The sequence below is a fragment of the Arachis ipaensis genome, chromosome B09, assembly GCF_000816755.2.
Source record: "Arachis ipaensis cultivar K30076 chromosome B09, Araip1.1, whole genome shotgun sequence".
Classification (NCBI taxonomy): domain Eukaryota; kingdom Viridiplantae; phylum Streptophyta; class Magnoliopsida; order Fabales; family Fabaceae; genus Arachis; species Arachis ipaensis.
The window spans coordinates 111,529,332-111,544,234 of record NC_029793.2 but is presented as its reverse complement, the minus strand read 5'-3'; the positions used below and the strand labels follow the sequence as shown (position 1 = coordinate 111,544,234).

Below are 14,903 nucleotides of genomic sequence, written 5' to 3'. Positions count from 1 at the left end.
AGCCATTGACAGTGGTGATGTATCACATAAAGCCAGCCATGGAAAGGAGTAAGACTGATTGGATGAAGATAGCAGGAAAGCAGAGGTTCAAAGGAACGAAAAGCATCTCCATTCTCTTATCTGAAATTCTCACCAATGAATTAGATAAGTATCTCTATCCCTTTTATTGTTTATTTTAATCTAATAAAGTACCATGTTTAAATCTGCCTGACTGAGATTTACAAGGTGACCATAGCTTGCTTCATACCAACAATCTCCGTGGGATTCGACCCTTACTCACGTAAGGTATTACTTGGACGACCCAGTGCACTTGCTGGTTAGTTGTATCGAAGTTGTGACAATTATGAATTAAGATCAAAGCACCAAGCTTTGGAGCCATTACCAGGGATTGTTCGAGCCTGGACATCACAATTTCGTGCACCACAAGCCTTTCCATAGACTAGGCGGAATGGACTCATTCCGATGGGTGTCTTGTATGCTATCTGATAAGCCCAAAGCGCCTCAAGCCTAGAGCTCCAGTCCTTTCTGAGGTTTTACAACCTTCTCCAGTATGCGCTTTATCTCTCTGTTAAACACCTCGACTTGGCCATTCGTTTGGGGATGGTAAGCCATCGCCACCTTGTGAATAATGCCATGTTTCTTCAGCAAACTTGTCATTCTCCTGTTATAGAAATGAGAGCCTTGATCACTCACGATTGCTCGTGGTGATCCAAAGCGACAAATAATATTATTTAGAACAAAAGAAATAACGACGTTAGCATCATCAGTACGGGTGGGAGTTGCTTCCACCCATTTAGAAACATAATCAACAGCTAACAAGATGTATAAGAAACCATTAGAGTTTGGAAATGGACCCATGAAGTCAATACTCCAAACATAAAAAATTTCACAAAATAACATAAGTTGTTGGGGCATCTCATCCCTCTTGGATATATTTCCAAACCTTTGGCATTGGGGGCAAAAGTCATAGAAAATAGTAGCATCCTTAAAAATTGTGGGCTACTAGAATCCACAGTCTAAAATTTTTCTAGTAGTTCTTTGAGGACCAAAATGTCCACCACTCTCAGAAGAGTGGCAGGCCTCCAAAATTGACTGGAATTCTGATTGTGGCACACATCTTCTAATTATTTGGTCAGCACCACATCTCCACAAATATGGGTCATCCCATATATAATACTTGGACTCGCTTTTAAGCTTGTCCTTTTGATGCTTAGAAAAATTATGAGGAAATGTACGACTAACCAAATAATTAGCTATAAGTGCATACCAAGGAACCACCTCAGATATTGCTTGGAAGCTATCAAGTGGAAAAGCATCATTGATAGGAGTGGAGTCACTTTTAATATGCTCTAGGCGACTCAAGTGGTCCGCCACTAAATTTTGGGAACCACTCCTAATCTTTATCTCTAAATCAAATTCTTGCAACAATAATATCCAACGGATTAACCTTGGTTTAGACTCTTTCTTAGCTAACAAATATTTCAAATCTGCAAGGTTTGAATATACTACCACTTTAATTCCAAGTAAATAAGCTCGGAATTTATCCAAAGCAAAAACAATAGCTAAAAGCTCTTTTTCAGTGGTAGTATAATTAGACTGGGCACCATCTAAAGTCTTAGAAGCATAAGCAATAATATATGGGTCCTTACCTTCGTGCTGAGCTACCGCTGCTCCTACTGCATAGTTGGATGCGTCACACATGATCTCGAACGGCCTACTCCAGTCAGGCCCTCTCACAATAGGAGCTTGGGTCAAGGCAATCTTCAGCTTCTCAAATGCCTCCATGCAATCTTCACTCAACTCAAACTCAACGTCCTTCTGCAGCAGTCGGGACAAAGGCAGTGCAACCTTACTGAAGTCCTTGATAAATCGCCGGTAGAAACCTGCATGACTAAGAAACGAAGGGATTTCCCTCAAGTAGGAGGGGTAAGGTAAACCATAAATAACATCTACCTTTGCAGGATCAACAGATATACCAGTATTAGAAACAACATGTCCTAGAACAATACCTTGCTTTACCATAAAATGATATTTTTGAAAATTAAGTACAAGGTTTGATGTAAGAACCGGGATTTTTCACATAAAACTGTTTTAATAAAAATAATAATTTTAGTGCCAATAGATTCAAAATTTAGAAGTTTTAATTTGAAAATATAAATGTGATATTTGATTTCAGTGAATTTTTCTGAGTTGGAAAATGTACCTTCTTCGAAAAGTTTTTGTAAAAATACGTACTGGCGTTTAAGCTGGCAGTACCGGCTCTAGTTTGTTCAGTACCGCATATTTTGGAAAATAAGATTTTGGGAAAAATTGATTTATTGTTTTGAAAGGATAAAAATAATTTAGGATCGAAAACCGGACACTAATCTTAAAGGTTTTGGCCCAAAGTGGGTCAAACGGACCTAAAACGCTAATGGGTTGGACCGGACCCAAACCGAGCCCAAGACCCAATATTTATATGCCCATTTAATGAGCATTTCAGCTCATTTCTCTTCAATTTGAAGAGAGGGACGCAGCATAGAGGGAAGAGAGGGAGAAGAGAAGTTACTATTCACTCTCCTCTTCCGGGAGCCATAACTTTTGATCCGGAGCTTCGATTGATGAGCCGTTTGCGGCCACGTGAAGCTTTCGACGAGCTCTTCTATTCTAAGTTTTTTTGGTAAGAACTCGAAACTCCATCCCCATTTTTCAGCCCGAAATTCTGTGCATTTTTATGTTTGGTTTTTGAGTAGATTTTGTGATTTTGCTTGTTTAGGTGATCTCTAATAACGGGTAATTATTGGATTTTACCCATACTCACGTTGGATAAGGTAAGGTTTCACTAAACCCTTGTGTTTAATTGTTTTATGTATCTTAGGTTTTGATCTTGATAAAGGTCGAAGCGATAGAAGGTTGAGATTTGGGACATGGAACATAGGCACTCTAACAGGAAAGTCCATGGAGGTGGTGGACACCATGACAAGGAGGAAGATTAACATTATGTGCCCACAAGAAACAAAATGGGTTGGTGCAAAGGCTAGGGAGTTGGATACTTCTGGTTTCAAACTTTGGTATACAGGAAATGTGAAGAATATGAATGGGGTTGGAATAATTGTGGATAAGCAGTGGAAGAAGGACGTAGTGGATGTCAAGAGGGTGGGAGATCGAAGAAAGAGCACCTTGGTACCTATCTACAAGAATAAGGGGGATATACAAAGTTGCAAAAACTATAGAGGGATTAAGCTTATGAGTCATACTATGAAGTTATGGGAAAGGGTGATAGAACGGAGGTTGAGAAAAGAGACACAAGTAACCAAGAACCAATTTGGATTTATGCCAGGCAGATCTACCACTGAAGCGATATACCTATTAAGAAGGATGATGGAGAGGTATCGTAGTAATAAAAGGGATCTACATATGGTGTTTATTGATTTGGAAAAAGCATATGATAGGGTACCAATGGAGGTCTTATGGAAGGATTTAGAAAAGAGGATAGTAAGGATCACATATATTCGGGCAATTAAAGACATGTATGATGGGGCCACAACTAGTGTGAAGACTCAAAGTGGTGTGACAGAGGAATTTCCTCTTGGTATAGGATTACACCAGGGATCATTCTTAAGTCCATACCTTTTCACATTAGTCTTGGAAGTACTCACAGAGCACATCCAAGAGCCTGTTCCATGGTGCATGCTTTTTGCCGATGATATTGTCCTTTTGGGAGAGTCAAGGGAAGACCTAAATAAGAAGTTAAAGTTATGGAGAGAAGCTCTAGAAGTGTATGGTCTGCGCATAAGCCGTAGCAAGACGGAATATATGGAATGTAAGTTCAGTTTGAGAAGGGAAAACCCCAATATAGAGGTGAAGATTGGAGAAAACATCCTACGAAAAGTTAAAAGTTTTAAGTATCTTGGGTGCATCATACAGGATAATGGAGAGATTGAACAGGATGTAAATCATAGGATCCAAGCAGGTTGGTCAAAATGGCGGAGTGCATATGGTTTTATATGCGACAAAAAAGTGCCTTTAAAACTTAAAGGTAAATTCTATCGCACCGCTATAAGACCGGCTATGCTGTATGGAACGGAGTGTTGGGCGGCTAAAGGGGAGCACGAACATAAGCTGAGTGTGGCAGAGATGAAGATGTTGAGATGGATGAGTGGTCATACGCGATTGGATAAAATAAGGAATGAAGATATAAAGGAGAGAGTTGGAGTAGCACCCATTGTGGAAAAGATGGTTGAATCGCGTCTCAGGTGGTTTGGACATGTGAGAAGATGACCGATAGAACATCCAGTCAGGAGGGTGGATGAGATGGAAGATGGACAAAGGGCGAAAGGCAGAGGAAGACCTAAGAAGACTATCCATGAGGTGGTCAAACGAGATCTACATGTAAACGGTCTCTCTGTAGACATGATACATGACAGAGCACAATGGCGTCGTTTGATTCATGTAGCTGACCCCACTTAGTGGGACAAGGCTTTGTTGTTGTTGTTGTATATATATATATGATGTTAGATTGAGTTTTGGTGTTTGTTGGAGTTGGTTGATGCTTTGGATCAAGCTTGGTGGCTTCGTTTTGGTGTTTGGTGTGTTTGAAAATCGTCTAAGGTATGGTTTCGGTTTCCTTTATGTGATATGTAATGTTTCTGGACACTTAGGCTAGTTGGCCCTAAGATAGGATTGAATGTTGTTGGTGTATGAATAATTATATGTGAATTGATGTAATTGTTGGTTATATTGGATTAGTGTGGTTGATGGTGATTGTTAGAAATTATGGGTATTGATGAGTATGTATGGTGATTAGTTATATTGGTGAATAATGAGGGTTATGGAAATTTAAGGTAATAAGTTAATATAAAATGTTGTGGGGGTTTGGAATAAAGGATATTGATGATTATGATGCATGATGATGTATGTTGATGATGATTTTTGGATATTGAATGTTGTGGGTGATGTTATGTTAAGGTTGGTGGATTATTGTTGATGTGTAATATTGTTGAGAGTTGTGGGTATGGTTGATAATTGATGATGGGTTGTGGAAATGATATTGATGAATGAAGAGAATTAGGATTGTTTGTGATGATTTTTTATTGTTGGAGAATAATGATTTTGATGGTGTGACATAGTGTAAATGGGAGACTATTGATGGTTGAGATTGAGGAATGAGTGGTATGAGATTTTTTGTTAATTTGGTAGTATTTGGATTGTGAATAGCTTGGTTTTGAAATGAGAGTTTTGGTAAAAGAAAGTTTTAAGGTTTTTGGTAAAAACAGATTTTTGGTGAACTTTGACGGATCATAACTTGAGCCTCAGTTTTCAAATTTGGTTGGGATTTGCGTTAAATTAAAGTTCATTGAAAACTCTTCAATTCGATATAAATTTTGCAAAATTTAGATTTTTGTAGAGGAAGTTATGATCATTCAAAGATTGGCGTCGAAATCTGAAATTCTGCAGAGTTGCAGAATTTTTTTATTTCTGGTATGTGCGTACGCACAGCCTTGTGCGCACGCACACGTTAGGAAGGTCAGTCTGTTGGGGCGCTAGCACGGGTTGTGCAAGTGAACAGACATTGTGAATTTTGGTACTTGTGCGTACGCACACCCCTATGCGTACGCACACGTTTTGAAAACTTCCTGGGCGTGCGCACGCACACCCCTGTGCGTACGCACATCCCCTGTTTATCAAATTTAAAATTTATTTTCAACTATTTCCCCTTTCCAACAAGATTGTAAGCTTCTGTGACACCATTTTTAGACTTTTGGGCTTAATTTTGGGTTTGAGAACTTTGGAAAGAACTTTTTAGATTTGGTTGATGTCATTTTGAAAAGTTAGCAAACGGAGGTTTAGGTTTTCTGGTGTACCAAGGATGAGTTTGGTTGAGTGAGGAGAAGAGTAGTGAACTGGGTGATTGCAGATAATAAATTGAGACACTAATGAATTGATGAGTTTGGGATGGAAAGTATAAATTGATGATGGATGTGATGAGTTGAGGACTCAAAAAGGAACGGATGATCTTGATGGATGTTGAGAGTGTGCCAGGCACTATATCCTTGGGTTAATTATGATAGTGTGCAGGGTATCATGTTCTTGGGATTGGATTATAATTGATAACCTTTTCTGCTACAAGAGTGGGCCAGACACTATATCCTTGGGTTATGCATGCGATTGTGCCTGGCACTATATTCATGGGTGAATAGAGTGTGCTCGGCACTATATCCGTGGGTCAATAGAGTGTGCCCGGCACTATACCCGAGGGTGCGGCAAAAAAGCTACATCTGAAAGGATGTGTCGGGTTGGCATTTATGGACCGACAAGTGATATCACGAGCCAATAGGATAGACATTCATCATATACATCTTCTATATGCTTGCTTGCTTTGATTACTTGAGTTTGCCTAATTGTATAACATGCCTACTTGCTTCTTGAATTACTTGCTGTAAATGAATACTATCTGTGTTTTACTTGCTTGCATTATTTGTGATTGTCTGGTGCTGAGGAGGTTAGACAGGCAGTGGCGATGGGATCGTACGGAGGTTAGGTTGGCGGAGGCTGTGGGATACAGCGTTGTGTTTAGTATTAGTTAGAATTCCCCTAAGTTTAGATAACCCTGTTTATGGGTTAAGTTTCTTATATATTTATTTTATTCTAAGCTTGAATATCCGTATGTGATGTGAAGTTCTAGGATTGCCTTCGGCGTCCCGGAGCCTTACATCTTACATCATTGGGCACTGTTACCATACTGAGAACCTTCAGTTCTTATTCCATATTTTTTTGTTGTTTTTCAGATGCAGGTTGTATACTTCGGTAAGATTGTGGATATGGTGACAGAGCGGAGTATGGTTCGTTCCTTGTTGATTTCCGTTTTACTTTTGTCATAGTATTCTCTCACCTTTTGTATATTTATGTTTATGGCCTTAGAGGCTTATTTGAGAGACATGTTGTATAAGCTGTTTTAATTCCAAAACTTTGTATCTTTCTATTTGTAACTAGTTGGTTTAAACTCTGGAAGCTGTGGCTAGTCCTCTATGAATATTATATTATTATATTTATATATGTTCTTTTCTATTGCGTCTATACTTGTGTCTTGTACAATAGCTTCGTGTGAATGTTTCGCGCTTTTGTAAATCTGTCTTTGAGCTTAATCCTTCATTGGGCTTCTAGAATGTAATATTTCCTTGTATATATAAATATGTATAAGCCTTAGGAATGTTGTAACCTCTGATTAACCTTTGCTTTAAGCTGAGGGATGGACCGATTGTGCTTTGTTGCACACTCTGGGTCATTTTTCTTTCATGCTATTTAGGATATCTGCTTGATATGCATAGCATGCTTGTTTATGAGTGCCTTTGGGTATAATTGAAGCACTGAGCCTGAGATATTGAGATTGATCACCTCGATATCGATTATTTGGTGTGGAAAGAAAACCCGAATGGTAACTCATGGATGAGGTCGATCACGTTAACAGAGAGGTAATGAGGATGGTTATCCTAGCCTATGCGTTACGAGCTCAGCGTGTTCCGGAAAAGTCTGTTCGTGGAGTTGCGGCATATCGGCTGATGGGTGCGACTTAACACTAGCGGCAACGGAAGTAACGATTAATGCTTTTGCGGTTTTTAATTAAGATTTTCGATTTCTAAACGGTATGGTTTAGTGATGATCGGATTTCTTGTATGGTTTAGAATTTTCTCAAATGAAATCTCATTGCAAGTATAGTTCTAAACCAACAAAGAATCCTCACATGCAAAAATATTAGTTGTCACAAGTACAAACCCCAATAAGAATTAATCGAAGTATTTAAACCTCGGGTCGTCTCACAAGGAATTGCAATGAAGTGGTCAATTATCGGCTATGAAGGAACAAGGGGGTTTGATTTGGAAATTGGCAAGAAAATATAAATGACAAGAAAGTAAAATAACAAGAACTAATAAGTAAGGAAAACTACTCAAAAACTAGAGAAAGCATTTTATCAAACACCTATTGTGCAAGAAAAGTAAACATCACAAATTGCAAGAATTAACAAGATCCATAACCATCATGAGCAAGAAATATAAATCTACTAACTACCAATTGCAAGGAAAGTAAGATCACAACTCAAATCAACAATAAAAGAACATCAACACCAAATTTCATTAAAAGAGATCCAAGTCCAAATTCAACATGAGTGCATGAACATAAAAGAGGCATAAAAGTAAAATTAACATCACAAACTAAGAGAATGAAGATGTAGAAGCAAGAAATCATAAAGGAAACAAGATGAAAACATGAAATTGGACCTAGATCTAAGATGCAAGTATCCTAAGAACCCTAATTCTAGAGAGAAGAGGGAGCTTCTCTCTCTAGAAACTAAACTACATGATGCCAAGCTACAACTAAGTGCTCCCCCTTTGCTTAATCTTTAATTCTACATTAAATACCCTCAGAAACGAGCTGGATTTGGGCCTGGCAGCTCAGAAATCGCCCTCAGCAATTTCACTTTAAGTGAGTCACGTGCCAAGCGTCACGCGTACGCGTGGGTGACGCGTGCGCGTTGCTGGCCAAAACTCCTAACTCACGCGTACGCGTGGGTGGCGTGTGCGCATGGCTTGTAAATATTCAATGTACGCGTACGCGTGGATAACACATGCGCGTGGCCCTCAATTCTCCAAATGCTCATTTCTTCATGGGTTCTCCACTTTGCATGCTTTTCTCTTCACTTCTTCCATCCAATACTTGCCTTATGAACCTGAAATCACTCAACAAACACATCAACGCATCAAATGGAATTAAAGTGAATTAAAATCACCAATTAAAGGGCCTAAAAAGCATGCTTTCACACCTAAGCAAAAATTAAGCTAGAATTACAAAACCATGCTATTTCATTGAATAAATGTGATAAAAGGTGATAAAATCCCCCAAAATAAGCACAAGATAAACCACAAAATTGAGGTTTATCAAACCTCCCCACACTTAAACTAAGCATGTCCTCATGCTAAAATCAAGAAAGAAGCAAAGGGTATAAACATTTATTCAATGCAACTAACTATATGCAACCTATCTATATGCAACTATCTAAATGAATGCAATTACTTGGTCGAAATAATTCAATTCCCAAGAAAGCATATATGCACAAGGGCTAAAGCAATAGCAATCAAAGCAAACTCGCAATTGAATTGAGTTATTGAAAGACTTTACAAACTTGCAAGAAAAGATGATCATGGGTTAAAACATGTAATTGAGCAATCGAACCCTCACCGGATATGTATCCGCTCTAGTCGATCAAGTGTATGGGGTTGATTCACTCAATTTTTCCCTACTCATGCTTTCCAAGATTTGTTTTTCATCTAACAATCAACAGTTATTTCATGCATGCATACAAATATCATGAGGACTTTCCCATAGGTTGTAATGGGGTTAGGGTTAAGGTAAGATTATATATGGTCAAGTAAGCTTGAAATTTGAATCTTTGATTAACTTAAACTTCCCATCTAACCTATATAACAACCTATACAATTTCAAAGCTAACCTAACTACCCATTCTTCACTTTTTCACACACATATGCATTGATTATTATTGAGCTTCACTTTGGGGCATTTTTGTCCCCTTCTATTGCTTCTCTTTTTCCTTTCTATTTCTATTTTTTTTCTTTTTTTTTTCAAACTAAAATATATACAAGAACATCAATACATATGGTTTACATATGATTAATACATGAGTATGTACCCAATTCCCAAGATTTCCAACAAAAATACAAAATATACTTTTATCTCTACCCAATGTTCCCAACTCTCCCAAAATCAAATGATAAACACTTTCACTAGCCTAAGCTAATCAAAGATCCAAATTAAGGACATTTATTGTTTTTCGCTTAGGCTTGTAATGTGCTACAATTAAGAATAAATGGGTTTAGCGTAGGCTCAAAGTTGGCTAACAATGGAAGATAAAAGGTAGGCTATTTGGGTAAGTGAGCTATTTGAACCAATGGCCTCAATCGTATAAATGCGTGTATACACAAAATACTGGACATAAAGAATCAAACAAATCAAAGATTACAATCATATGAAGAGAATAATACACATAAGAATGAAGATAAGTGGTTATATAATGTAACCACACAATTAGGCTCAAGTCTCAAATGCTTGTGTTCTTAGCTCAAAATTTATGTTCCACAATATATATAATTCAAGCAAGTCCCAAATTTTTTTTCAATCAATTGGGGTGCCCTATAGATAAAATTCTTTAAAAATTTCATTATTTTGACTAAGCTTATTGTGTATATGTATGCAAAACAAGAAAATGCAACTAAAAATCCTAAAAGACCTAAAACTGAAATGCAAAATTATTGGGATTAGAAACTTGTCACCCAAAAGCGCCGACTGGTCAGACGACCTCCCCACACTTAAAAGTTTGTACCGTCCTCGGTGTACTCAAAGATGAGCAAGGGGGTATGGCGACTCTCCGAATTGCCACCTTGAGCTGGCAGATCAACCGGTTGCTGCGTGTTCTTCCTCCCGTTTTCGTTTTTGCTTGTGGTGCAACATTCATGAAAAACAAAAATATAACACCGTAAGATGAGAAAATATAAAAGTAAGGAAGCGTACATTGTTGGAATGAGGTAATTCGCTAGAATGAGGTGGGTGACCCAATGTGTGACATGAATAAAAGTGAGTGTGCATTCTAAGTTGCGCGCGGTTTAGAACACACACACCAACATAGAGAGCTATGTCATAACTATACAAAAAAGGAACATGTACTTCACTCATTCTAGTGTGCTTGAGATGCTCTAAACTTGTGGGTCAAAACAACCAAACAAGCAATAAAGAAGCATGAAAGTATTCAAGCCAAAAACATATGGATGTATATAATCAAGAAGCACTATGCATCAAGATAAATACACAACATCCATCAAGAAATTGCCTAATCGAAGAGAAAAATTCAAATCACATGGTGGCCAAATCATGCAATTCAAAAAAGTTTAAAAACTTGAAGGCAAAGTTATATGTACTTGGTATGAAAAGATGTCAAACATGAAAAGCTCAAAACTGAGTAACCAACTATAAACTCAATAGAGAATCCAACAATGAATAATGGAGGCAATTATGCTAAAATAGCATCAAGTTAATAATAAGCAGCAATATATAGTAAACAAAATTAATAAATCAACACGTATAGTGAAAAAGAGAAGATGAAATAGAAACTAAACTAACTAAACTACCAATTAACTAACTAAAAGAAATGGTTATAATGGTGTTTGAAAGTGTTGGATGAGGGGTAGAAGAAGGAAAGAAGAAAGAAGAAGGAAAGAAATGGAAAGAAGATGAGAAAAGAAGTGTGTGAAAGAAGGGCATCCACGCGTATGCGTGCACGACGCGTGCGCGTGGGTTGAGGTGAAATGAATGCGATGCGTACGCGTGAGTCACGCGTGCGCGTCGATGGGTTTTTTAGAGAGCGACGCGTACGCATTCTTCATGCTTACCCGTGAGTTGGCTTGCGTGTTTCGCACAGTGTTCGCGCGCTGTTCGCGCAACTCTCGGAAAAATGGCTTGGAGGTGAAAATTTGCGATCCCCGCATACACGTGGGTGACGCGTGAGCGTGGATGGTCGAAAATGCTTGAGTCACGCGTACGCGTGTAGCACGCGTACGTGTAGATTGGTGCCCTATTTTTCAAAATTTTTCTATGCTTTTGCACCAAACCAAGCATTCCAAACCTCCAAACAGCTACCAAAATAGCATAGAACCTTATTCAACATATTAAACTACCAACTAAACTCAACAAACCAATAAAAACATGAAATTAAGCTAATTTTGCCAATATTTACAAAAGAGAAAATGAAAAGAGTTTACCATGGTGGGGTGTCTCCTAGGGGTGTTCAAAACCAATCCAGACCGAACTAAACCGATGGACCGAACCGAAAAAACCGAAAACTGAATTAACCGAAAACTGAAAAAACCGAAAAAGGTGATGTTTTGCGGTTTTTTTGCGGTTCGGTTCGGTTTTCGGTTCTTGCCACCAAAACCCTAACCGAACCGAACCGAACCGGTTCTTAACAAAACCCTAAAATTAAAACTACCCCACCCCCCAGACCCAGACCCAGACGTGACTCGTGAGAGTGTGAGACGGCCACACCCCCACTTCTCCTTCCCCACATGCGCAACAGCTTCCCTCTCCAAATCCTAGATCGAAGCCTTCCTCAATTCCTCCAAATCCCACCGCCGAACAGAGGAGAACCTCCACCGCCGGTGCACGACCCAGCCTCCACCCAGCAGCGTTTCTGGAGCCACCTCTGACCACGCCACCTGCGACCTCGCCGCCTCCAGTCTACCCAGCAGCGTTTCTAGAGCCACCTCCGACCTCGCCACGTCCGACCTCGCCGCCTTCAGTCCACCCAGCAGCGTTTCTGGAGCCCACCCACGACCTCGCCACGTCCGACCTTGCCGCCTCCAGTCCACCCAGCAGCGTTTCTGGAGCCCACCCACCCAGCCACCGATTGTCCGATTCAAGTGCATATGGAGCCCGAGCCATCTATTCAGGTAAACTTTGCTGATTTGTTGTTCAGTTTAGGCCTAGGGTTATAACTTATCAGTTTATTGATTTATTGTTTATTGCTGATTTATTGTTTATTGCTTATTTATTGTTTATTGTTCAGTTTATTAGTCTATTGATTTATCAGTTTAGCAGTCTATTAATTTATCAGTTTATCAGTTTATCAGTTATTCAGTGCTGGTTCTGTGCTTAATGATTTAAACTTCAGCTGCTTGTTTATTGCTGGTTCTGTGCTTGTTTATTGCTGGTTTTGTGCTTGATTTATTGCTGGTAAAAGTGCTTGTTTATTGCTGGTTTTGTGCTTGTTTAATGCTGGTAAAAGTGCTTATTTTTTGCTGGTTTTGTGCTTGTTTAATGCTGGTAAAAGTGCTTGTTTTTTGCTGGTTCTGTGCTTGATTTATTGCTGGTTCTGTGCTTGTTTATTGCTGGTAAAAGTGCTTGTTTATTGCTGGTTCTGTGCTTGTTTATTGCTGCTTAATGATCTAAACTTCAGCTGCTTATTTCTGTGATTGATTTATTGTTAAGATTATTTGGTTTTGTTCAATTTATTGCTTGTTTATTGCTGGTTCTCTGCTTGATTTATTGCTGGTAAAAGTGCTTGTTTATTGCTGGTTTTGTGCTTGTTTAATGCTGGTAAAAGTGCTTGTTTTTTGCTGGTTCTGTGCTTGATTTATTGCTGGTTCTGTGCTTGTTTATTGCTGCTTAATGATCTAAACTTCAGCTGCTTGTTTCTGTGATTGATTGAATTACTTTTGAAGTGAATTACTGAATTGTTGTTCTGGTATTATTGCTGTTCTGTTGAATTACTAAATTACTGAATTAATTACTTTCATGTGTTATAATTTTTAAATCTGTTGAGACTTGAGAGTTAATATATTATTCTGATGTGAAGTATTATGTGATTTATGATGAATTCTGATATGACAATGACCATGATGAATTTTTAGCTGATTTATTATTTCCATTGATTTTTGAATTGTAGGGCTCATGTTTGGGGGCAATTTTGCTTATGTTATTAAGGACGTAAGCTTGTCATTGAAACAACTTATCTTAGAGATTATGGCATCAAGGATGGTGACCAGGTTAGTGAATTTTAAGGCTTACAATTTCAGTGAGGGGGGCTAGAATGCTGGATTGATAGAAACATAAACGGTTAATTTATAATCTATGTTATTGAAAAGAAGTTTGATTATCATAGTAATGCAGTTTCTAAATGGCATAATAATCAATGATGCAGTGATCTATCCTATAACTTTTTGGAAGGAGCAATCCCAGAAAGTCTTGGAGAGTTGACATCATTACAGAGACTGTAAGATTGTCTAAAGTTAAAGAAATGAAACTTATAAGACAATGAGAAATCAGTACTAAAGTTGTGTGGATGCAGGAACCTAAATGGGAATAGGCTGTCTGGAAGTGTTCCAGCAAGTCTAGGAGGAAGACTATTGCACAGAGCTAGCTTCAAGTATGTTATGTTATTATGAATAAATGATTAATGTTCAGAATAACGCAATGTAATGTTGATATTGTTTTGGGTGCACGCAGTTTTACGGATAACAGAGGACTGTGTGGTATACCTGGTTTACCTAGCTGTGGACGTGGTGTCTTAGAGCGGGCATTGGATTAGGTGTTAATTTCATGGCGGTGGCACTTGTTTGGGGGGGGTCAGTTTGCTGGTGGAGAAGGTGCAACAACATTCTGAGAGCATTATTATTATTATTATTATTATTATTATTATTATTATTATTGTTGTGTATTTGTGTTTGTCAATTTCAATGTTATGACTTTGTAAAATAGTATGGTAATATTTTTTTTGAATTATTGAAAAAACCGAACAAACCGAACCAAACCAAACCGAATTTAATTAGTTTGGTTTGGTTCGGATGGCTTTGAGAAAAAAACCGAACCAAACCGAACCGCACTTTAATTAAACGATTGGATCGGATGACTTTTCTCTCAAAAATCGAACCAAACCGCACCGCGAACACCCCTAGTGTCTCCTACCTAGCACTTTTGGTTATTGTCCTTAAGTTGGACATTTGGTGGGGGTCCTTGCTATGGTGGTTTATGCTTGAATTCATCCTTGAATCCCCACCAATATTTGCATCTCCAATGTCCACCGGGATTCCAAATTAGGCGCATAAAGCCCTCGAGTAAGCTTAAGTAAATGACAAGGCCCCAAGAGTTTGGATTGTTGAAATGAATTCCAGGGTCCCAAACCTTGTTCTTGCACCCATCTTCTCGTTGACTACCATAGTTAAATTTGGGTGACAAGGCTTGTGAATTCTCAATTAAGCATCCAAACATTCTCCTAGACCCTTGCAGTTTGGTTCTACACCAACCATTGCTATTCAACTTCGAGCATGCAACCATCATGAACTTAGAGTGATGTCTCCAACCAC

The 14,903-nt window shown here is 38.6% G+C and overlaps 1 protein-coding gene across 1 annotated transcript in view; it reads left to right on the top strand.

Annotated features, from left to right (window-relative positions):
- The window catches only part of LOC107615798, a 34,323-nt gene extending 20,195 nt beyond the window's left edge, over positions 1-14,128 (top strand). Inside the window, exons 2-7 of the mRNA XM_021111968.1 lie at positions 6,768-6,821; positions 12,119-12,491; positions 13,487-13,586; positions 13,742-13,813; positions 13,889-13,966; positions 14,047-14,128. Of these exons, the coding sequence (XP_020967627.1) occupies positions 6,768-6,821; positions 12,119-12,491; positions 13,487-13,586; positions 13,742-13,813; positions 13,889-13,966; positions 14,047-14,128 (759 nt within the window). The remainder of the gene's footprint in view (positions 1-6,767; positions 6,822-12,118; positions 12,492-13,486; positions 13,587-13,741; positions 13,814-13,888; positions 13,967-14,046) is intronic.